Source organism: Ricinus communis, chromosome 10 (genome assembly GCF_019578655.1).
Source record: "Ricinus communis isolate WT05 ecotype wild-type chromosome 10, ASM1957865v1, whole genome shotgun sequence".
Classification (NCBI taxonomy): Eukaryota; Viridiplantae; Streptophyta; class Magnoliopsida; order Malpighiales; family Euphorbiaceae; genus Ricinus; species Ricinus communis.
In genome coordinates this window covers 7,046,006-7,070,215 of record NC_063265.1, presented here as the reverse complement: position 1 = coordinate 7,070,215, position 24,210 = coordinate 7,046,006, and the positions used below count along the sequence as shown (strand labels likewise).

Sequence of the window (24,210 nt, the reverse complement as noted above, 5' to 3'; positions counted from 1 at the left end):
TAATATTAATTTAATTAATAATAATTTTTATATTATTGATAATTTATGATTTTAATAAAAAATAAAAAAATATATTATTATTTCTAATAATAAATATTAAAATTTTTGTTAAATTATATTCGGTATAATAGTAAATATAAAAAAATAGATAAAGAAAAGTAAATAGGTAGGAGTGAAAGAGTAAAAAAAAAAAAAAAAAATGTGGAAAACAGGTCAGAAACAGCATAATCTCAAAAATAAAAAGTAAAACAAAATAGAAAATAGAAAACAACCAAAAACACACACAAACACACTTTGATTCTATGGAGTTTTCACTTTGTATATACAAAATCCTATTTTCATCGCTTACCCTTTATTTCTGTTTTTTGGTTGTGCCGCCACTGTTCTATGCGCCTCCACCACCACCACCACCACCACCCTGTGCCAACGCTTCCACTTCCTTCTCATTTTCTCTCTCCTAGGGTTTCTCCAGGTTTTTCTCTCACTTTCCGAGCTGGATTCTCTCTCCTTCATCTTGCGAATCTCCATGCGCCGCTGGTTCAGCGGGTTTGTTGATTAGACGAGAACAAACAAACTCTATCTCTCTTTCCCTCGATCCTTAAACCGCATAAAGTGTAAAAAACCTAGGGTCTTAAGTTTTGACAAGTCCATAATTTATAGCATTCCTATGGTTTTCTCAATTAGGGCAAAGAAAGAAGAAAACTTTGATTGCTCTATGTAGGATTTTATTTTTAATTTTTCTAGGGTTTTGGTGGATTTGGATGGCATTGGGAGATTTAATGGCGTCTAGGTTTTCTTCTACGCAATCATCTGTTGCTGCTGCTGCTTCTGCTGTAGTGTCTAATCATTACGATGATTACTCCTCTGCTGCTGCTACTACTACTAATGGCGAGGATGCTGTTGTTGGAGATTTGATGTCGCAAAGAAGAGATTCAGATACTACTACTAGCAGTTATGGGAATGTTAGTAATAGTAATAATGCTGTTACGGTTACAAGTATGGCTTATTTACCTCAGACTATGGTATTATGTGAGCTTCGACATGTTGCTTTTGAAGCTTCTGTTCCTACTGGTCCTTCTGATAGTGGTCTTGTTTCCAAGTGGCGGCCCAAAGACCGAGTAAGATTTTCCCTTTTTGTTTTTGTTTCTATTGCAATTTCAACTGGAATGAGATAGCAAGAAATGTGGTTCAACAATGTCATGGTTATTACTAAGGAACATGCTTTAGCTATCTAGTATGGTTAAATAACCATACATGTTATAAAGATTAAGTTGCTGTTAACGGGGGTTAAGCCTTTTATAAGATTTTCAATTGCCTCGAGAAATGCTTAGATAGAATGTGCATGCTACATCATTTATAGATACATCCAATAAAAACGAGTTATGTCAATTGAAGATGCTACATCCAACTGAGGTATTTCATTTTAACTTAACTATGGACATATAATTACAAAATTACTTAAATTCAATTACCTAGGTAAGTTATCATTAATTGATGTGGCTTTTTTTTTGTTTCCAGTGAATATGTCTATGGATGATGTGGTAGACAGCCTACCTAAGAATTTCTCGCTGTTAGTAATTTTTATTGATGAAATTTGCAATTTGCAGTACAAACAAGGTTTATTAGTGAAAAATGGATATCACTTGAGTGATTCACATCATATTAGCTTGCTTAGCATATAAATAATTTGTGCATGTACAAGTTCTGAAACCCAATTACCTGCATTCATCTCAGTTAAGCTTTTCTCCGTATTAATCTTAATGCTATATGATCCTACTTCTTCCATTTGCCATTACTTATAGGCATAGCCAAACTTGGAGTTGTTGCAGTACTAAATTGTTTGAACTACTTTAGCTCACATAAAATTTTATTTACCTTTTTTTTACCCATACTAGTTTAATAATTTCTTTTGCATTTTTTCATTAATGGTCTTTGTTTCTCTCATCTTACTAATGGCATCACATCTATCCTCCTGTGAATGCACTTGTTGATTGAGATATTTCTCATGTTTCTTCTTAATATTTCTATTTATCTGTTCAGCTTCCCTTAGCATAGAGTTAGCCATACCCAATCTGGTTTCATAAATGTCATCCTTTATCCTTATCAGGTTGCAATCACATATCACTTCACTGAAATTCCACCATCTGTTACTTGGCTGCTGCCTTAATTCCTTCTTCTCATCTGTCTCTTATGGCTCTTCTCCAATATTACCAATATGTTTTTGAATAGTTAGCACTTTCAGCAGTATAGCTTTGCATTTCTTTTAGGAGGCTCTATCTCTGAGGGAACGGCACTTCATGGTGCCGTTTATAATCGTGTAAAGGTGATAATATGAGTTTTCTTCTTTTTTTATAGTTGTTTCCTAATATTAGATCATTAACTGAAAGTGAATTCTGTGACAGCATTCTATTCCTCATCATGCCTATGCTTGAGCTTGTTGCCCTTTGCATCCTTTTCATACCATTGTCATAGGTTCTTATAAGACTTTGTTAGGTATTTTTCAGTCAATATCTTTTCCTTGTTGGGTTATCTTTTGAATAAGGTAGTCTGTGACTTTTGAAGAAGAATGCTGTTGCTACCATCCAAGTCATGTCAGGTATAAGCATCAATGGAGTTTGGTTTCTCTTTTTCAATAACAACACAACGATGAGTGTACTGTACTCAATTTTAGCCCCTATGATTTGCTTGTAGGTTACAGTGGCCTCAACCTCATTGGTTTAGTGATAATGTCTATATAAAAAGTCTTTAATATGTAGTCCTCACAGTCTCTTGGCATATCTATTCTATATGATATTGTCGGCATATCTGTTCTATCTGATAATGTTATTAGTGGTGGCCTGTATTAACTCTCCAAATATGATATTTACCAAGTACCGTTTCCATTGTGGTACATATAAATTTCTCAATACTTTTACTAGTGGTGGCCTGTATTAACTCTCCAAATATGATATTTACCAAGTACCATTTCCATTGTGGTACATATAAATTTCTCAATACTTTTACTCCTATATAGCCCAAATCCCTTGGACGTGTTTTCTATTAGTTCTTGCTTTTTCGCTGAATTGCAAAACCTTTCCTTATTGCTTCTTGGCACCACTACTATGCACCTCTTTTGGTTAGCACTTGGCACCCTTTCATTACTTTCATTAATTGTTGGAATTTGGTGAACCTCATTACTAACTGGTAAAGAATGCCTTGAAGGTGTTATTATGAGGATGCTTGTTATGATTTTTTTTTTTGGAACAAAGAGGCTTATCATGTCTTCTTTTCTCGAAAAAAATACACTTGTCATGATTAAGATATGAATTATTATTTGGTGTTTCAAAGTGGTAATGCCATAAATGATATTATATCTCGTGAAAAAGTGCAATAAAGTCGTAGCTCCTGAAGTTGGACAAAGAATAATAGAAAAAGAGGGGGGAAAAAAAAGAACAAATCATTAGCATCAACTTTGGAACAGAAGGAGGTAAGGGCATTAAAGCCCTATCATTTGCATATAGTATTTGTATTGTGGCACTTAGCATTTCATGGAAGAGATTCATATATGCTTATTTTTTGTGTGTTAAATTGTCTGAAGATTACAGAGACTACCTTGTAATATTGGTCTCACTGTTTGTCACTTGGTTGTTCCTTGTACGCTTCTTTATTCATTAGATTGTTAGGGAATTATATAAATGAAAGAAGCTCTTTTGATAGGATGTAAGTTTAATGGTTGAAGGGTTTGGATCTCACTTTAACAAGTATGAATGAACAAAAAAGCATTCCAGATTGTTGCAATAATGTAGCTGATGTTTATTATCTTATATTGGAAGAATGATCTTTCAACAAAAAATGTTGGAAATAACTAATATTCATGATCGAAGACAAATGAAATGATTATTTTTACCGTTGAATTTTTTTGATTAATGCTATATGCTTTACAGTGAGTATAGGGACAAATGAGTATTAAGATTTATTCTGTTGTTCAACTTCATAGAAACTAATTCTCACACCATAGTGAAAAATTATATTGTATTGTTTGGTTGAAGGTGATAATGCATCAATGTATTTGTAAAGTCTAGATGATAGCATGTTATATTGTTTCAACAGCTAATGCTTAGTAGTTTGATAGGATAGGGTATGGTATTGGCTATAGATTATATCTTGACTGGTTGTGACACTGTATGTTGGGAGTTAATGCTATGTTTGGTTAGCAGGATGGAAAGTGGGAGGGATTTAAATTTCGAAAACAATGTAAAATAGGTAAATTTCCCTCCTGTTTTGGACTGGACCATTATTAATTCGTTTTGAGAGGTGGAAAAAGGTTGAACAAGGGAGTAGCCTAGTCAAAATCAGGGATGGCTCATGGCTTGCCTCTATTTATTCCACATCATCAAGGAAATGATTTCTTTAGAGGGTAATGTTTTTGTTTGTTAATTGGGTCTTGGACTGGAATCTTGGTTATCATGATATGTATCTTTGTGCTTTTCTGTAATATTTCCTTGTGCTGGTGTCTGTTTTAATTTAAAAGACATGATCAATTTTTGGTGCTTTTCCTTAAGGTTTATGGTATGTGCTAAGTTTGTTTACTCTAACCTTTTTGTGCAGATGAAGACGGGATATGTAGCTCTAGTTTTATGCTTAAATATCAGTGTTGATCCACCTGATGTTATTAAGATATCTCCTTGTGCCAGAATGGAGTGCTGGATAGGTGCTTCTTTGAACTGCTGATTCTTTTCTTTTGCTTCTTGTATAATTTCTATCTCTTCGCTGCTGGCTGCATTGTGGAATTGGAATTAAGTTTTAACTGATGATGTTAATTAGTTGCTAGAACCTTTTTGGAGATTTCTGTCCACTTTTTAGGGGTTAGTTTGGTAGCATTTTTTTGTATTTTATTTATAGAAAACTAAAATATGTTTAATGCTTTTTAGTTGTTTTTCTAAAATAGTTTATTTGTTTTTCTAAAATAGTTTATTTATTTATTTAATTTTACATAAGAATGTAATGAGAGAAAAAAAAATAAAAGATAAATAAGTTGTGGGGAGAGAAAAGTGGAGAAAAAATGGGAGAGAAAAATATAAGAGAAAAAATAGGAAACAAAAATTATAAAAACAACACTTACTGGTTTATTGAAAATAGATTTTGTTTTTTAAACTTTATGTAAAAAGTTTTGAAATAGAACAAAAACAATTTTAACAAACACATTTTGTTTCTTTATTTGAAAAAATAAATGAAAAACATGAAATAAAATAATAACAAACACCCCCTAACTCTATTTTTTCTTGTTGGTTTTACTGTGACTTCTAAAATTAGATGAGTACTCGAGAGTTCTCCTTCAGTTTAATACCACCAAACAAGTTTAAAACAATTTACTTTTTCTTATCATTTATCTCTTTCCTGACCAAGTTTCATTTAATTATGAGTAGAGTGATTTTGTTGAAGAAATTACTCTATTTAGTTACAATAGGTCCTCTTTTTAGTACCTTCTTACTTCTTTCCTTCCACAGATCCATTTTCAATGGCACCTCAAAAAGCTCTTGACACAATTGGGAAAACCTTGAGTGTGCAGTATGAAAGATGGCAACCTAAGGTAACCGGGATTTTATCATGCACTTTCTTGTTCCTTTTCCTTTTCCCCCCCTTAGCTTTGTTTCTAAATATACTTTATTGATTTTTGAGCAGGCTCGTTATAAAGTGCAACTTGATCCTACTGTGGAAGAGGTTAAGAAACTTTGTAATACATGTCGAAAATATGCAAAGTCAGAGAGAGTTCTTTTCCATTATAATGGTCATGGTGTTCCAAAGCCTACTGCCAATGGTGAAATCTGGCTATTCAACAAGGTCTTCCCTTTCACACCTCCAACACGACCCGTAGAAATTCTTTTTTCTCCACATATTAAAAACTTTATCCTGGTTTGTTGTGATTATACAGAGCTATACACAGTATATCCCCTTGCCAATCAGTGATCTTGATTCCTGGTTGAAGACTCCATCGATATATGTTTTTGATTGCTCTGCTGCTGGGATGGTTGTCAATGCCTTTTTAGAGGTATTGACCAATACTCTTACTATTAACTTTGTTGTTGTGGTAATCTGTCACTAAGATGTTGAATTCCAATGCTACTATTTTGTTGGTCTCACTTTCAATGTTGCATTGTTTTTTTTGATAGCTTCATGACTGGAATTCTTCCAGCTCTACTGGATCTGTGAAGGACTGTATTTTGCTTGCTGCCTGTGAAGCACATGAGACTCTTCCTCAGAGTGCAGAATTTCCTGCTGACGTGTTTACTTCTTGCCTCACCACACCAATCAAGATGGCATTGAGATGGTGAAACTTGTTTCTTTGTCTGTTCTTCATTTTGATTAAAACTTTAACCTTTAATTTCTGTTTTAATTATTAACCTTCGGTTTATTTATTATGGTTATATTGTTCACATATCTTGTTTGTATCTTGCATTTCATTATATTCACTTTTTGTGTGTGTTCTATGCTTGTATTCTAAGTTGGTTGTTTCCATGTGACATATCTAGATTATTTATTTTGCTATTTCTGGAATCTAGGATTTGATACTGTTATTGTTGGGTAATGCTAATATTATTTGTGAACCTATATTTTGGATGCTATTAGCCGAGTCTTTGTGTTTACAAGGAATATATGGCTTTTATGGGGCTTGGAAACTGCAAACTAACTTGCACAAGATTCCACAACCAAAACTAGTGCTAGACTCAAGGGGATGCTGTCCTCCTATAATAGTTCTCAAGCGAGTCAGTCTTGGCTTCATTCTGGGGAATGGAAGAACATCTGATTCACAAATTGGCATATTACGAAGAAAGGCAACTTAAAGTTCACCTGGCTTCTTTAAACCCCTGTTTCTTGCTAACTCATGAATATGTACAGACAAATATGTGGCAGAACAAGGTTTTTCGTCTCGGCAGTAGCTCTATTGCTCAATGGTGGTTTGGTATATGTTCTAGGTTCACGTCTTGTTCTGCTGATTGAACTTAGGCTTAAAGCCTCTAAAAACTCTAAATTAGTTTGAGCTGTTACCTAAATCCTCTTTATTTTGTTCTGTTCGAATCTCGTTGACAAGGTGATATAGTTTTAATACTTATGGTGTGTCATATAGCTAATAAATCTTTTATCAAATTTTCATTGGGGTTTTCAGAAATAAGTGTGGTGATGATGATGATTGATGGCATATAATGGGTTATAATCAAACAACATAGTAGAATTAGCATTGTATGATTTATAATTGATATACTAAAGTGTTTAAAATATCTTGTCTGGGAGAAAAGTTTTCCAGGTGATGCCCTTATCTGAATATCTTGCTTGATTTTGTTTTACTGTACTTTTAATGAATGCAGTAGAGTTTTTGTTTTCTGGAGTGCCACTTAGATTGTATTTTTATCATTTACACTATTAAACACTACATGTTACATAAGAGTAGTTGTTACATGTCACTCAGTGAATGCAGTTAAATACATTGGTAATCTAGTTTAATTTTCCTATAATGTTCCATTCCTGGTTCTCTTTGGTGCAAATAGAGCAGAAACTGAGATTCACAGGTGCCAATTGTTAATCTTTCTGGATTCTCTAATAATAGTGGTGATACTAATATGAGCACTTTGTGTTGTAATTGCTAGGCCTCTCATGTTGTTATTGATCTACTCAGCTTTGATAGGGTATCGGTTCATAGGGTGCATTAGGGGTGCTTGCCTAAGGACCTTCCTATTGTTTCTCTCTATTTGTTTATGTTTTTGGTCCCTAACTTGTTGTGTCTTTGGTGTGTCCTCCTTCTTAACTTACATTGTCTTACATTGTCCTAGGTTGTTTTTATATACATGGCATGTTTTTGTTCTCTGCTTCAGTTTCATGGGCTCACTTGCTTCCCTTCCCACACTTGAAACATTTATGCTCATTCCATTCCTTTCTTTTGCTTGAACTGGTAATCTCTAGCAATGGTGGATAGGTCTTCATGGAATGTGGAAACCATCATTTCTCCTCTCGTCTTTTCATACTTTTGCTCTGTAGATCCCCAATTTTATGCCTGAGCATTATATTACTTAAGACATTAATTTATCTCAAGTCTTTACAGTTCATATGTTGGTAACCAAAAAAATGCAAGCACATCATTTCAGGAGAAGTTAATTCTCTACTGGCATTGTTGTTGCCTATAAACAGATTCGTTCATAGTTCTTGGAGTTGCTGAGTTGGTTCATTGGTTTTATCAGATGGTGTTGAACATTGCAACTGTAAGTTCACATATAGAAGCATTCTCACTTTCTTCATCATGAGATGTTACTTCTTCTGGAGTTAGCCATGCCATTTCGATATGTGTCATGCTCTGGGATATTCTTACAAGATCATATATTGCTCTTGCTGTTTAGCTGGATTTCATTGATAGTAATTCTTGTTACATTTTGAAGTTTCTGCAAATTAACTTTTTCTGGCCTGACTTGCTGAATGATCGTCTCTCAGTCCTCTGCCTATGATTTTGTGTATTCTTTGTACTGCTGCTGGTTTTATTTGGTTTACTATATTGACTTGCCTTGATAGTGGGCACTTTCCTTGTATGGTTTTTATTTTTTGAGTCTGTTCATTCATGAACATTACATTTGTCATGATTTGCTGAATTTGCGTATTTTATTCTTTGCTTCCCAGGTTCTGCAAGCGTTCATTACTACACGAGTCCCTTGATTATTCACTTATAGATAAAATACCTGGTCGGCAAAATGACCGGAAAACATTACTGGGAGAATTGAATTGGATTTTTACAGCAGTGACAGACACAATTGCCTGGAATGTTCTCCCTCATGGTAAGTTGTTTATAAGGAAACAATACTGTTTTCTTCTCTCACGTCCATTTTATTAGAACTGGCGGTGTTGGATCTTTTATTCTGGTGCATATCATTGTCACCAACACTTAGTTTTGCTGTGCAGATCTTTTTCAAAGACTGTTCAGACAAGATTTATTAGTTGCCAGTCTGTTCAGAAATTTTCTACTGGCTGAGCGAATTATGCGTTCTGCTAATTGTTCTCCAATTTCTCATCCAATGTTACCGCCAACTCATCAGCATCATATGTGGTACTAGAAAAGACACTTTTTTTTTCTTCTTATAAACATCCTGTTGTGTGATCATTTATTACCGCTACCTTGTTAATATTCATTGCAGGGATGCATGGGATATGGCTGCTGAAATTTGCCTCTCTCAGCTTCCGTCTCTGGTTGAGGATCCTAATGCAGAGTTCCAGGTGTGAATGGATTTTAACATGATTATCACAATTATCTGGATTCTGGAACAATGATGGTTTTGTTCGCCTTGCTTGTGTCTAATTACTGGCTGAGCATAATGTGTCTTGCTATTGTTTCAGCCAAGTCCTTTCTTCACTGAACAGCTGATGGCTTTTGAGGTTTGGTTGGATCATGGATCTGAAGATAAGAAGCCGCCGGAGCAGCTGCCAATTGTTCTTCAGGTTCGTAATTTTTCTTTGCCCACATGAATATCAGGGTTATCATTTGGTCACTCTTCCAGTTTCTTGTTGATATTTGTGTACACTTCTATCCATCCTTGTTTTATGGTTTTCTAAATTCTGTAAAAGCACATATGCTTCAGATTATATTCACTGAAGTTGTTCTCCCTCATGGTAGGTTCTACTTAGCCAATGCCATCGGTTTAAAGCGCTGGTGCTTCTTGGGAGATTCCTGGATATGGGGTCCTGGGCAGTGGATCTGGTACTTCTTAATGTTTTGTCAATTACTCTGTTGCCATTACTTGTGGTATTGCTTAAATTTAAGCTTCTTGGTTGTGGTATGTGATGTAGTGTATATATTAAATTAAGTGGCTTTGGTATTTGTAGGCGTTATCTGTTGGAATATTTCCATATGTTCTGAAGCTGTTGCAAACAACAACACCAGAACTAAGGCAAATTCTTGTATTCATATGGACAAAAATTCTGGCACTTGATAAGGTACATTTGGAGTGATGTTGATTTAGATTTTATGTGTTCTTCTTTCTGCATTTATATATGGTGATAGATTATATGGTTTGGGATTTTGAAGTCTATTTCAGCAAAATCTTCATGATTTGAACTGAGGGTGCTTCCTCTTGTTTGAGGAATTACCTTTGCAGCTAAATATTTATTTATCATATGAGTGCCACTTCTACGGTACTTATGAAGCTCTATCCTGTGGTCACAGTCATGCCAAGTTGATCTTGTTAAGGACGGGGGGCATACATATTTTATCAGGTTTCTTGATAGCATGGAAGCATATCCGGAACAGCGAGCAATGGCTGCATTTGTTTTGGCTGTTATTGTTGATGGACACCGAAGGGGTCAGGAAGCTTGTATTGAAGCTGGTTTAATTCACGTGTGCTTGAAGCATCTTAGGGGTTCAATGCCGAATGAAGGTCAAACTGAACCGCTATTTCTTCAATGGCTCTGCCTATGCCTGGGGAAGTTGTGGGAGGATTTCACAGAGGCACAAATAATAGGTTTGCAGGCAGATGCACCTAGTATATATGCTCCTCTACTCTCCGAGCCCCAACCTGAGGTCTGGAACTTTATAATCATTTTCCTACACCAGAGATCATACTTATGCTCTCTTATTTGTTGAATCCATTCTGTTTCAGGTTAGGGCTTCTGCTGTGTTTGCACTGGGTACCCTGCTTGATATTGGGGGTGATGCATGTCGAGATAGTGTTGCAGGCGATGAGGAATATGATGATGATGAAAAAGTTAGAGCTGAAATTAGCATTGTTAAAAGTCTTCTGAATGTTGTTTCAGATGGCAGCCCACTGGTCAGGGCAGAGGTTGCTGTAGGTATGCAATTGTTATCATTCTTATTTCTTTTCTTCTTTTGCCTTTTTCTGTGAATGTTCTTCAACTTTATGATTATGGATGGAACTGATGAAGTTTACAACCTAAGTGCTTTCGTGAAATGTTCTTGGTTTTGTAATTTTCTGGAAGCACGCTGAAATTTTATAGATATGCTATATTTGCACAAATCTATGTTTCCTTGAAAAATAATCTTTAGGGCCGCCTTATCTCTCTTCAAGATGATTTCTTTCAAATGCATACGGTTAGAGGGTATTGGTGTGTGGTGGGAGTACAGGAAATTGTTCGCTACTCTTGGAGGTTTATTTAGTATTGAATTACAATAATCTCAATGATTTTAATTTTTGTTGTACTCTGACAGCTCTAGCCCGCTTTGCATTTGGCCACAAGCAGCACCTCAAGTCAATTGCTGCAGCATATTGGAAACCTCAGTCAAATACTCTTCTGAACTCCTTACCTTCTTTGGCCCATATCAAAGGTACAGGTATTCTTTCATCTCAAATTGGTCCTTTAACGAGAGTTGGCAATGACAACCCATCAGTGGTTCGGGATGGAAGAGTCTCCACTAGCAGTCCACTTGCTACATCTGGAATAATGCATGGTTCGCCGTTATCTGATGATTCATCTCAACATTCTGATTCTGGTATGTTGAATGATGTGGTCAGCAACGGGGTCGCTCACCATTCGAGGCCCAAACCGTTGGATAATGCAATGTATTCACAGTGTGTACTGGCTATGTGTACTTTGGCTAAGGATCCTTCTCCACGCATTGCCAACCTTGGCCGGAGAGTGCTATCCATTATTGGGATTGAGCAAGTAGTGACAAATCCTGTTGCCTCCGCTGGTGGTAGCGGTCGGCCTGGTGAACCTACAACTTCATCTCCATCTCCAAGTCTTGCAGGACTAGCTCGTTCATCATCATGGTTTGACATGAATGCAGGTAAGCTGGGATGCATGCATGTTATTTAAGCTAAATGTTCCACCTGCCAAACCTGTATCTTTGATTTTCATAATAGGTTTCCTCTTTTAACTTTTCATTCCGTGCTGTTATTGCCAGGTCATTTGCCTTTAACATTCAGAACTCCTCCTGTCAGTCCTCCTCGACCAAGTTATCTAACAGGGATGCGCAGAGTTTGTTCTTTAGAGTTCAGGCCACACCTAATGAGTTCTCCAGATTCAGGATTAGCTGATCCTCTTTTAGGTTCTGTTGGACCTTCTGGGGGCTCAGAACGGAGTTTACTTCCTCAATCAACTATTTATAACTGGAGTTGTGGTCACTTTTCAAAGCCACTTCTTAATACAGCAGATGACACTGAAGTAATGTTGGTTAAAAGAGAAGAGAGGGAGAAATTTGCAATGGATCATATTTCGAAATGTCAGCACTCATGTAAGTATTGTTGTTTTATTGTCTTCAATTTTTCTTATTGAAACTTCTGTGCTATTTTTAGCTGGAGTTGATGAAGTTTCTTTCTTTTCTTCTTGGGTAGCTGTTAGCAAGTTAAATAATCAAATTGCAGGCTGGGACACAAAGTTTGAAACTGGCACAAAGGCAGCATTGTTGCATCCTTTCTCTCCTATTGTCATTGCTGCTGATGAGAATGAAAGGATCAGGTATGACAATTTAAACTAGGACTTTCTTATCACTTTCTTTGAACCTAATGATAGCTGTTTTCACACGCTAAATGTGGTCTCAGAATTGTCAAGTTGCTTGGTTGCATGATAGTTTGGATGTGGTTGTTTTATGATATGATCCCCCTAGATGCTAATTCTCATTGTTTGACTTTTGGCATGCTAATTGTATAGTCATGTTTTCCGCATGTCATCCATAACTATTCCATATAAGATGAAAAATGTAGTTATGTGCGTCCCAATACTTGCCTTCAGGGTATGCCCCGTTGGGCTTGTGCATCACGCAAGAAAAATTTCTCTTTGCGTGTTATGCTCAAATGCTTAGAGGTGATATGAAAGAACATTAGGCCAAATAACTTATAAAAGTGGAAGGTGTTTTCAGATTGCAAAGGTGTCCGAGAGCTTAGGCTTGAGGTGGAGTACAAGCCAAGCATGCTCCTGATAGAGGTGAGGCACAAACGGAAGAAAAATTAAAGTTCAAGCATTTAGAATAGAAGACAAATCTTGAATTAGGTTAGGTTTCTCGTATTCAAATGTAAGCAGTAGAAAGTATGAAAAAAAAAGACTGAAACTTTCTACAGAATGAAGAAAAGGAGGATGAGAAGAGTAGATGATAAAAAGAAAAAAAAAAGCATCAGGAGGAATATTACAAATGAACAGGAAAAGTAAGTATAGAATGAAAAGAAATAGAGGGCAAGAGAAAAAGCGAGTTTGAAATGAGTTGTGCAGAAAAAACCTAATCTGCAGCTTTGTTTCTTTTCCTTTGTAGAACTATTCCCGTGCTTTTTCTTTACTTTGTTCTTTTCTTTTATCTGTTGTGCTTGAGACCTTGATTGGACAACAATGGAGATTTTAGGTGCAGATTATTTAGATTCTCATATGACAGGATGAACTTTTCATTTGGTTTCTTAGTTGCATTTAATAATGTCTTATGTTCTTTTTTTTTTTTTAAATTTGCAAATAGTTCGTTTGCTATGAATGTTTAATGATTCTGCTTGTTTGCTATGGATGTTTAATGATTCTGCTGCTATGTGTAATAAGTTAAGCATTAAGGAAGTGTGCATTAAAGATGATTAGTTTGATCTGCTTCAACTTTTATGTTATTTTAGTTTTTGTTAACTCGCTAAACCTTAAATTGGTGAAATCTTCTGTATAATTTAATGCTACCAAATATTTTCAAATAATTTGGTTATAACTTTGGAAACTCTCATTTTCTATATGGTTTTTGCCTGTATTAATTGTGTCGCTTCTTGCTTCTCAGGGTATGGAATTATGAGGATGCAGTGCCCCTCAATGGATTTGATAATCATGCTTTTCCTGACAAAGGAATTTCTAAGCTCTGCCTTGTAAATGAGCTTGATGACAGTTTGCTTCTTGTTGCTTCATGTAATAATTCAATCTGCGAGTAGTTCGTTCCTAGGCTGTGAGATTGAATTTTCTTATGAACCTATTGCCATGTTTGTTTGATGTAGGTGATGGAAATATTCGGATTTGGAAAGATTATACTATCAAGGGTAAACAAAAGCTTGTCACTGCTTTTTCTTCAATCCAGGGTCACAAACCTGGTGTGCGGAGTTTGAATGCTGTTGTGGATTGGCAACAGCAATCTGGATATCTGGTACATGCTTTAAGATATATCATGTAAAAATTCTTGTGTTCAGTCTGATGTTTCAGATGATGTGATGATCTTTATTATCCTATATTATGCCAGTATGCCTCTGGTGAGTTATCTTCCGTCATGCTTTGGGACCTCGATAAAGAGCAACTTGTTAATTCTATTCCATCATCATCTGATTGCAGTATCTCAGCATTGGTGAGTTTTCTTGACAACTTTTTCATAAGTTAAACAAATCTTTTACCGTTTTCAGAATACCTGGCACAATGAGAACTTGCTGGAAGTTGCACATACCAAAAAATTAGTTCCCCGGACATGCTTTTATATACAATATGTTTGTAGAGGAATCTATGTGCTTTGTGTGTGATTATCATCTTTTTATTAATCTCATTGCTTATTGTACCTCATTATTTATACTTGCAAGTTGTTTTGAGGGATTTTTTTTTCCATTGATATATTATTGCTGTCTCACTATTATAGCCTGCGAAACGTAAAGAACAGTAACCGATTTTCAGATCTGCATTTTCTTCTGACTATTAGTTGGTGGTGGTGGTGGTGCTGCTTGTGTTTTGTTGCAGACAAGTGTGCACTCATCATTATTCCTCTGTTGTTGAATCTATTTCGTAAAGCCCTTCAGACATTGTTTAAAAGTTATTACATGCTATTGCGATAGCTTTTTCTTGGAAATCGTATGTGGTTCCTTCTGGATAGCTTTTTCTTGGAAATCATATTTGGTTCCTTCTGGATGTTTGTACCACACATAGTATCGGTCTCAGAAAGTCATTTAGGAAATTCAATAATAGCATCATCTTCTATAAGAATTTATGTATCCTAGTGATTTAGTTTTCAAGTTTTGTAGAATGACTTGTCACATATCTGGGGCTTTTCCTGTAAATTGTTTATTATTTCTTTCAGAACTTGTTACTTCTTTTACATTTGCAGTTGAGCTAATTTATGCATTGTGGGAGCAGTTTTTTTCATTATTTTTTATAATTACTACTGATATATTTTTTAACATTTTTTTGTGTAGTCTGCTTCTCAAGTTCATGGGGGTCAATTTGCTGCTGGTTTCGTGGATGGTTCTGTCAGATTATATGATGTCCGGACACCTGAAAGGTAAGCACTTCCTATAAGGTGTTTCTGGCATGATGCAGATATTCTTTGCGACTATTACATTTCCTTGATACAATTGCACATATATTTCCTCTTCATCTGTAGGAAATGTGAAGGCCAGAAAGTCAATAAATTATTATTCGCTTATGTTCCAATTAAATTGATGCATTGCCTCATCTTTTCCCTGTTTAATTTTGTAATTTGATACAAATCTTAGGCTTGTTTGTGCTAAGCGGCCCCATACGAGAGCAGAAAGAGTTGTAGGGATTGGCTTTCAACCTGGTCTTGATCCTGGGAAGGTAAGACGTACTAGTAATTCAGGCATGTTCCAATGTCTTGATCGATTTGGATGTTGTATTGACTTTTTCTTTTTATTTTTTTTTATTTTTTTGCCTTTTCAACTTTCTTTCAGTTTGTCAGTGCATCTCTGGCTGGTGACATTGAATTCCTGGATATCAGAAATCCTAGAGATACCTACTTAACGATTAATGCTCACAGGGGCTCACTTACGTCTTTAGCTGTTCATCGGCATGCTCCTACCATCGCCAGTGGCTCAGCAAAACAAATTATTAAAGTATTCAGCTTGGAGGGTGAAGTACTGGGCACTATTCGGTATTACTCAACTTTCATGGCCCAGAAGATTGGACCTGTTAGCTGTCTCACCTTCCATCCGTACCAAGTACTGCTTGCGGCTGGTGCTGCAGATGCTTGGGTTTCGATATATACTGACGAAAACTCTCAAGCAAGATAAATGGACATTTTTATGGTTTGATGGAGTTATCTTGTTGGGTGGTGGAGCAAGCTAACGGGGTTCTTGTTAAGGTCACACGTGCTGTTTTTTGAGTGCAATTTGCTCATTGGACGTGACATATTCCAGCGGGCCAATCCTGCTGGGCTGGAATCTTGGTCTGGCTCCACCTTCAGAAATTGTATGCTACATATTCGTTAGCCTCCAGTGTAGAGGGTCTTACAAGATGGAAAGAAATCCTGCATATTCGTGGGTGGGGGCTTTGGCTAATAATTGTTATATGGGTAAATGTGTGTAAATAGCTTTTCCATTTTCGTGTGTTTATTGATCTGTCCAATCCCTTTGTTCATTGTAAAAGCAACACTGTCATCATAATTTAAGTGTTGCAGACAGTTGTTGATATGGATACAAATCCCCCTGAAATGTGGGGAATTCAACTTGTTCATGTTTCTTATGACGCTTGTGGTTCATACTTAACAGGTTTAGCAGGTACATCCTCCCCAACCTCGAAACCCATCTATTTCAGGTTTAGAGAGGTTCAAATGATCTCCATATATCAGAAATTTCCAGGCTCCCACAGAACAGGCGGTAGGCCTTTGTTAATCATTGTGCGCCAATTGCTCGAGTGATATAAGCTTACCCTTTCGAGCTACACATCTTATATATTTATTCGCTGAACTTTTATGTGGGTAGTGAGCGGGATGCATCATTGATTTTGCAATAGTGGTTGTTCTTTTCTGCGTGCAGTGTATGCCATCTACTTTTATTAGCCCTTTTTAAGTAGAATGAGGAGTCGTTGATTTCAGTTTACTATTTTTTCAACGATTTGAATTTTTGAGTGCATTATTGCAGTTAATTTCTACTATTTTTTCTTTATTTATTTTGAAAAGAACGCTTGAGCAAATTGTTTTTTACTTGCACAAACAGTTGAGCCGGATCAAGTCTCAGGCCATGTTTACTTCATATGAAAGGAATACAATAATATCTTCTGAAGAAAAAAAAGCTATTCTTAAACAATTTTGGATTGATTTTTAAATTAAATTATTAATCAGTACTAATATCAATGTATTAATACATAAGTGGTGATAGTGGGTGGATGGTGAACGATGGCCGCGGCGGTTGGTAGGTAGGTGTGGTATTCTAGTAAATAAGACGGCTTCAGTATTCGCCCTTCTAACGGGATAATTATAGATTTAATGTTCTAATGTTTTGATTTTTCGATCCTAATATTTTTGAATTTTTTTTTTTAATTAGGTATCTGAATTTGCTAAGTTATATATATATTATGGTGCTGTTTACATATTAAAATAATAATTTAATTTATTTTATATATAAAATGATCTAAATTCCTTATTCATTCTTACTATAAAAAATCTTGGATTAAGTTCTTTTATATTTTATTAATTTTTTGTAAGAATTTATTTATTATTTTTAAAATTTTTAGAATTATTTAATACCTTTTACTTTTTTTGTTGTTTCTGAGGTAAAAGAATATAGAGTCTTGAAATGATTCTAACCCTAAAAATGACTAAGAAATAAGCAATAAAGAATCAAATCTTAAAAGACATCTAATGTTCGGCTGTCTCCTATTTAGTTTATAGATTTTATATTGCTGGTGGTTATTTTTCGTTGAATAACTAGGTTAAATTGTTCGGTAAAACTTAAAAATTGACAGAATGATAGCTGGTTTAGTTCCAATCAGTTGATGATTATATAGTTTTATTTTAGAGTTTTTTTTTTCTATTAACTAATAACTTATTTTTTTATAATTTAAACAACATTGTTGTTATTAAAATTTATTAATAATAATTTACTTAAAGTTGATATTTTATAATTAATTTTTTACAATTTATATGATAAATAGTTATTATTTTAAAATTATACTCAATAGTTCAACAGTTATGGCATTTCAAATTATAATTTTCTTTATTAGTGAGATTTGAATTTTAATTCCTACTTTCAAAATAAATTTTAGTAATAAATACAATTGACCTAAAAAAAATTAATTATATTATAAACTGTTTTCGCTAATATGTCATTAAAAATAGTATAATAGAATAAAATAAAATAAATTTAAAAATCAGTTATACTACGAATAGTTATTGAATATACTAACAACAACCATTAATAAAATTTTATTAAATTATTTAATTTATTAATTACCGGCTATCAGCCACTAGCTACATTGATTAGTCGAGCCAAACATGTGAGTTATCAACTACGTTGATAAGTCGAACCAAACATTTCTTTAATCTTTGATATATATTGCTCTCGCTAGTCAACGCAAAGTAATCATGCAAAACTAATTGCCTTTTCTCTACGTTTTACAAATTATATTATTATTATTATTAAATATAAATATAAATATTATTTTTAATTTGAAGAATTAGATCTGCACTCATTTAGAAAAAAAAGTCAGATAATTTGACTATTAATAAATTAAATACATAATAGAATGTATTGCTATTATTTTAATTATAAATATTTTTAACTCAAAGAATTTAAGCTGCACTTCTTTATTAAGAATTGACTTAACTGCAAAAATAATTATGATTTGAAAATTTTTAATATTAATTTCAATTCTTAGCCTACAGTTAAATTCTGTCATGAACTCTAGAGGGCTAACAACATTGAAATTACTATCTTATTAGTTAAAAAGCCCTAGCGCACATGGTTACGCGGTAAATTAAATTAGGAGCACAGGTGTCAAGAAGTCGTTGTAGTATAGTGGTGAGTATTCCCGCCTGTCACGCGGATGACCCGGGTTCGATCCCCGGCAACGGCGATTTTGCCACTCGTAATTGTAACGCGAGGAACTGGATCATGTCTTTCCTCCTTTAAAGTTTTGTAATGGGAATCATAATAGGAATTCGAGCTGCAACGCTCAACATCAGCATCCGGAAACCATTTAATTTTGACCACAACACAAGATATCATATCCTAGAAGCGAAAAGCAGATTATAACATGAAAATTGAAAATTTATCTTCTCGCTGATGACTCTGTTTTGACACATTTGAGGCTTAGACACCACGGCGATAGTAATTCAATTTCATGGATTCAGAAGAATAATAATAGGCAATCACTGTAGCAACTTCATGAAAATATAGACATTGGAACAATGATCTGATCAATGTATAATTCTTTTTAGATACATTCCAATCTGAACGAAAATACCCATATAAACCATATTCACAGTGATATATATCCAGCTTATGTGCTCTACCACTAGCATTTCACTTCCTCCCTCCCACCATCCCCTGACTAGAAGGTCCTGACAAGCTTGGTGATGTGCTTCCATTCATCTTAAACCTTCCATCTGCATTGCCAAGAACATTTAGATCTTCAAATAATCTGTAGGAGGGAATGAAAGGCTTCTGGCCTGGAGGTGTAGTGTTCCTAGGTCCGGAACTTGCCCAAGGATTGCCATTCATGGCTAATGCATTGCTTCCTCTCGAATTGAAGGAATTGTTATGTTGCATGGACCTAGGTGCTTGTGCAGGCGTATAAGATGCAGCTGCATTGTTTTGTGGAGTTGAGAACATATTGCTAGTGGTAGATGGATGACTTTGGCCATTCGCATAACCAGGTGTAGCTGCCCAAGGTGGAGGGGGATAGTTAGATGAGTACTGAGTATACTGTGGCTGCAGTTGTTGCTGAAATTGCTGTTGATGCTGTGGTTGGAATTTTTGCTGGGGCACAGGCTGAATTTGAGCTTGAGGCTTTTGCTGAGTATGTAGCTGTTGAGATTCAATTTGGAATGCTTGTTGAGGCTGAGGCTGAGAATATGGTTGTTCCTGAAACTGATTTTGGAATTGTTGCAGAGGCTGAGGCTGAGGCTGAGGTTGAGAACATGGTTGTGGTTGAGATTGAGATGAAAAGTGCTGCTGAGCCAGAGGTTGGGACTGGGACATAGCCTGTGGATGACGTTGGGGCTGAGGTTGCAGTTGTTGCTGGATTCGGGTCTGTGAATGGGGTTGAGATGGAAATTGTAACTGCTGCTGTGGTTGAGGCTGGGCCCATGGAACAACGTAACTGTTGAATGCTGCCTGCCCTTGGTTTCCAGGATAAGTTTGGGAAACGTAAGTATTGCCCTGTGTGCTGGAGACGGGTGCTTGAGGCATGCTCTGATTAGAGGCTGGTGGAGTGTGAGGGGTGTCAGATTGATGGGAGGTTGATGTTGTTGACAAGGCGATACTCAAAAGGTCAATCATATCCTGCTCTTTTGTAGTCCTAACTGGTGCAGGTGGATCAGGAATTGCAAGTACAAGTGCAATGGGAGTAGAAGTTGAAGCAGTGGGTGTGGGTGTGGGTGTGGATGTGCATGAAGTTGCACTACTGGCGGATACTGGCACAAGTGCATCACTCGTTGCATATTTTGTCTGTGATGGACTTGACTGTGGTCTTGAGTGCCTGCATTCATAAGGGAGAGAAAGCACTGAATATAAATCAACCTTGCAACTTAATTGAATGAACAATGCAGAAAGTATAGCAAATAGAATAGATCAACAAGTCACAGATATTCCAAAGAGGTTAATGAGGAATGCAGGTTGTAAAATGAGTCCAAAAATTTCTGGATTTTCAACTCAAATGCCACTTCAAACCAGCTAATAATTATGATATACAGTCAATCCTACCAAATGAATACCATTTAAAAGGTCCAAAGCAATTTTAGCTTTATCCCACAACTGCTCGACTAAATTGCATAACATTATGAAACTAACAACATATAAGAAGGGCTTCTATACCTCCGAGCTAGCTGTGCAAAGTCATCCTCTTCTTCGTCCTCTTCGTCTAGGTGGCTCCTCGTTGTGGAAGTACCTGTCACTGTGGCATTACTACTAGGACTTGAGCCAAAGTCTTTTACTTCCATCTGTTTGATACTAGAGGAGCATCCCTCACTTGGCTTCAGACTCAAATTAGCAACTTGAGTTGGCATAGGATGACCTGAAGCTATAACATCATGTTTTGCAAGCAAATTTTGTAGACTGTCATTTAATTCAAGGCCCTGACCAAGAAGTTCCTCGTCCCTGCCAACCAAGACAAAACTTAAGTCATGCACACACAACTTTGTATGGAAAAACACATGCAAACACACATAGGTAACCGGCGCCAGCAATAGACATTAAGATAACTAACCCAGTAGTAGTCAGCATCTGCATCAACTTCTTCTGGTTGGACCGACATCGATTAACAAGATCAACTATGATTTCATCTTTTACAGCCTTAAGAAAAGTAAAAATCCAAAGCAAATCAAACTTTTTCTCTGTTTCGGAAAGTAAAAAGAAAAAGGTCAACATTGCAAACTTACATCACGATCATCAGGGTTAACAGCTTGCAGCATGTCACCCAAGAGCTCCATTACATTCCGCATTGAATCCAAGCTTGGTAAGCTAAGATAATTAAAAAATTATCAGGAAATTATTATGGAAAAGAAGGATTCTATAAATTTAAGAAATATATTAGAGGCTAAAATGTGCAAAATTAGAAGTCAACTCTCACCTTAAGCCTTCAATCTCTGTTGCCATTGTTTCATCAAGTCGTCTAGAAGAATTGCTAGGCATTCCATATCCAGCTTGAGCATGCCTCATTGTTAAATGACTGACTGGGGGTGTAAATATTGGAGCTGCATCCATAGAGCGCTGGGGGAACTCCACCCCAGACCGCTGCATTTGTATATTCCATGATTAGAAACTCGTACTCATCAATTCATGGCTCATATTGTTCATTAATAAGTTAAAAGATTCTCTCATTTTCTTAGAAGCAATAAAGGGTGATATTCCCCAAAAAGGATTTTCCCTGTATCTGATTGACTGCACTGTTTATTAACATGGAACACACAGGTTTCTTAAATCAGATTCGTGCAATCCAGAGCCAAATCATGGCCATTCACAAGCACCCTTAGTTAACGACAGACAGTTTATGACCTACCATATAAGAAGTCATTTAGATAGAAATTTATAAAATACTATACATTTACTAGAACTAGTAATAAAGAGTGCAATTATTGAAATTTTACCCTTAGTTCCTCGTATGCCCAATAGTACTGAGGATGTTTCCCTCCTGGCCCACCAAATGCCTCTTGCCAAGAATCCAACAAAACCAGAATTTTATCTCTTACATGCATATCTGTCTGCAAGATTGGCGCAAATAATTGTTTAGAATATGACTAAGCTGCAAATCACTATAGGCTTAAATGATAATATAATTACAAGATCAGAATTAGAAGTCATGGACAGATAGCTCATAGCATGAGTTGCAAAATGATAAAAGATTATCAATTACCAAGAAAAAAAAGAGGGGTAGGCGAGAAAAGGGGCATACTATATGAATGTATTAGAACATGAAGGACAACAATGTACCGATTCCAAGAAACAAATAGTTCAAAAACATCACTACATTATTATACCACAATTATTTTTTCTTTCTTTTGACGCCTTCACATACTACGTGGCCAGAATTCATAGTTTTATTCTTGAAACAGAACAACTTCAGATGATCAACTAATAAGATTCAAAAGGCAATAAATTAAATTTATTAACCATGCACACTATAGTGAATTACATTTACCTTCTTCTTTACAATTCTGACCATCTCTCCTAGTATGTTCTTTTCTGCAATTTGGAAATGGACATAATCACCACAGTTCTTTACCATTGTTTCCAACAGCTACAAAACAGAATCGGCATGAGGTGAAAATCATTCAAAGTAGAAAAAGATGCAGACAGTAACATTCTATTATCCCATAACTTATTCAAATTGCAAACTATGGCACTGCGAAAAGAATAAAAAAGAAAAAAGAAAACTGAAATAGAAGTACCGTCAAATCCAGTAGTTGCACTTTAGGGTTCTTGTGCTGCAATCTTTTCTTCACAGCTTTCACAACATCTTTTGCCAGCCTGAGAATTTCAGCCAAAAAAACAAAATTATTGAAATCCAACACCAACAACTAGAACAAGCACTAAGTCTTCATTCACCAAATAAATCCACACTTCCTTTTATTAATTTAATTCACCATCCTACTGCAATAAAATTACAGTCTTTTATCATCTAAAATGATATGTATACACACTTTTTACCAATCTCTTAAATTAGTTCCAATAAATCTTAAAACTAAATTCATCAAAGAAGTCAAACTTAACACTCCCAACTCTGCAATTTCAAGCACAAAGATTTTATTTCACAAGATAAGAAAAGAATCAAACTTTTGATGCATAAACATAAATTTAAATTTGCACGTGTTTATATCTCTAACAAAATTCTAAACAAAAAAACACAAATTCATAACCAAGTCAACTCCAAAAAAAAAAAAAAAAGACCAAAGCAACGGAATTGGTTTTAAAAAGTTTACCAACGATTAGAATTGAGAGAATCACAAATATCAATATTCATAGTCCAATCAGGTCCTATTAGAAGATCGCTCGTCGCCTTTTCCACCGCTACACTCGCCGACGATGATGATGCCACAGCCATCTCTTTCTCTCTGTGCAAAAACCTAACTTTTCTTCTCCTTTTTCTTCTTCTTTTTCTCCTTTTCTTCTTTTGTTTTTCTTTGCTAAATTTGGAGATATAAACAAAACTCTAACAACACAAGAACAAAAGATAAAAGAGAAAAGTCTTTAGTACAATTCTGTGGAATTCAATTTCCAGGAAACTACAATTTCAATTTAATGCTTTTATGTCGATAATATTCACTTATTTATTTATTATTTGCAATGTTAGAATTCTATCCTTCACCCGGAAAATCCGATTTTTTCGTGTCTTTCCTTTTCTTGCTCTCTTTAATAGCATCTCTCTTTATATGCTCACACTCTAAATCAGTGCTGTGATGTACACGCGTTGTTGCGATTGTAATACATAATTGAAAGCCAAAACACACTATGAGCCCTTTAACTTTTCAATAAATCCATAAATTTATATCTATTCTTTTAAGCTCTTATATTTTTACTGGGTTACGTTTTATGATTTGTTATATTAAATCCTTATATTTTTATTTTTATCATCAAAAAGAGCTACTGGATATTTAGTAAAAGAAATAATAAAAGTATAAGGGTCAATAAAATTAATAAAATAAAATTAAAAACGTTAAGGGGTTGAAATTGCATTTTGCCTAACTGAAAGGATAGATGTAAGTGATAGCGAGTACAGGTTGGCTTGTGCGGAGCAGAAACCGATACTTTAAGGCCTACCTTTTCTTCACTCGCCACTTTTTTTGTGATATTGTTGTGTTTGTTTTGAGAGAGAGAGAGAGAGAGAAGGAGCAAGAAAAGTCAGTATAGAATATTGGGACTG

General features: G+C 35.4%; 2 protein-coding genes and 1 non-coding gene across 5 annotated transcripts; 2 read left to right on the top strand and 1 right to left on the bottom strand.

Moving 5' to 3' along the window:
- Positions 1-242: 242 nt before the first annotated feature.
- On the top strand, positions 243-16,359 carry LOC8284741 (regulatory-associated protein of TOR 1). 3 transcript variants are annotated; one of them, XM_048379958.1, is made up of 23 exons: positions 243-1,118; positions 4,588-4,690; positions 5,487-5,569; positions 5,662-5,820; positions 5,912-6,028; positions 6,150-6,307; positions 8,641-8,795; positions 8,920-9,064; positions 9,153-9,231; positions 9,352-9,453; positions 9,629-9,712; positions 9,838-9,948; positions 10,178-10,531; positions 10,611-10,800; positions 11,177-11,755; positions 11,873-12,202; positions 12,333-12,426; positions 13,706-13,830; positions 13,917-14,062; positions 14,156-14,257; positions 15,090-15,175; positions 15,390-15,471; positions 15,585-16,359. In XM_048379958.1, exons 1-23 carry the CDS (start codon positions 762-764, stop codon positions 15,921-15,923), a joined length of 4,080 nt encoding a protein of 1,359 aa, XP_048235915.1. In that variant the 5' UTR covers positions 243-761; the 3' UTR covers positions 15,924-16,359. The 3 variants fall into 3 exon arrangements, with proteins under 3 accessions (XP_048235915.1, XP_048235914.1, XP_048235916.1); XM_048379957.1 differs by having other exon boundaries at positions 244-1,118; positions 12,303-12,426; XM_048379959.1 differs by lacking the exon at positions 243-1,118 and adding an exon at positions 3,448-3,466 and having other exon boundaries at positions 12,303-12,426.
- Positions 16,360-18,633: 2,274 nt separating this feature from the next.
- On the top strand, positions 18,634-18,705 carry TRNAD-GUC. The gene has a single exon. It is a non-coding gene; the product is annotated as a tRNA-Asp (tRNA).
- A 250-nt stretch (positions 18,706-18,955) lies between these two features.
- On the bottom strand, positions 18,956-23,641 carry LOC8284738 (TOM1-like protein 6). Its single transcript, XM_002533780.4, has 9 exons — positions 23,270-23,641; positions 22,739-22,817; positions 22,489-22,587; positions 21,938-22,051; positions 21,421-21,584; positions 21,230-21,311; positions 21,058-21,143; positions 20,667-20,948; positions 18,956-20,331 (listed from the first exon to the last, which is right to left on the bottom strand). Exons 1-9 carry the CDS (start codon positions 23,389-23,391, stop codon positions 19,155-19,157), a joined length of 2,205 nt encoding a protein of 734 aa, XP_002533826.2. The 5' UTR covers positions 23,392-23,641; the 3' UTR covers positions 18,956-19,154.
- Positions 23,642-24,210: the final 569 nt, after the last annotated feature.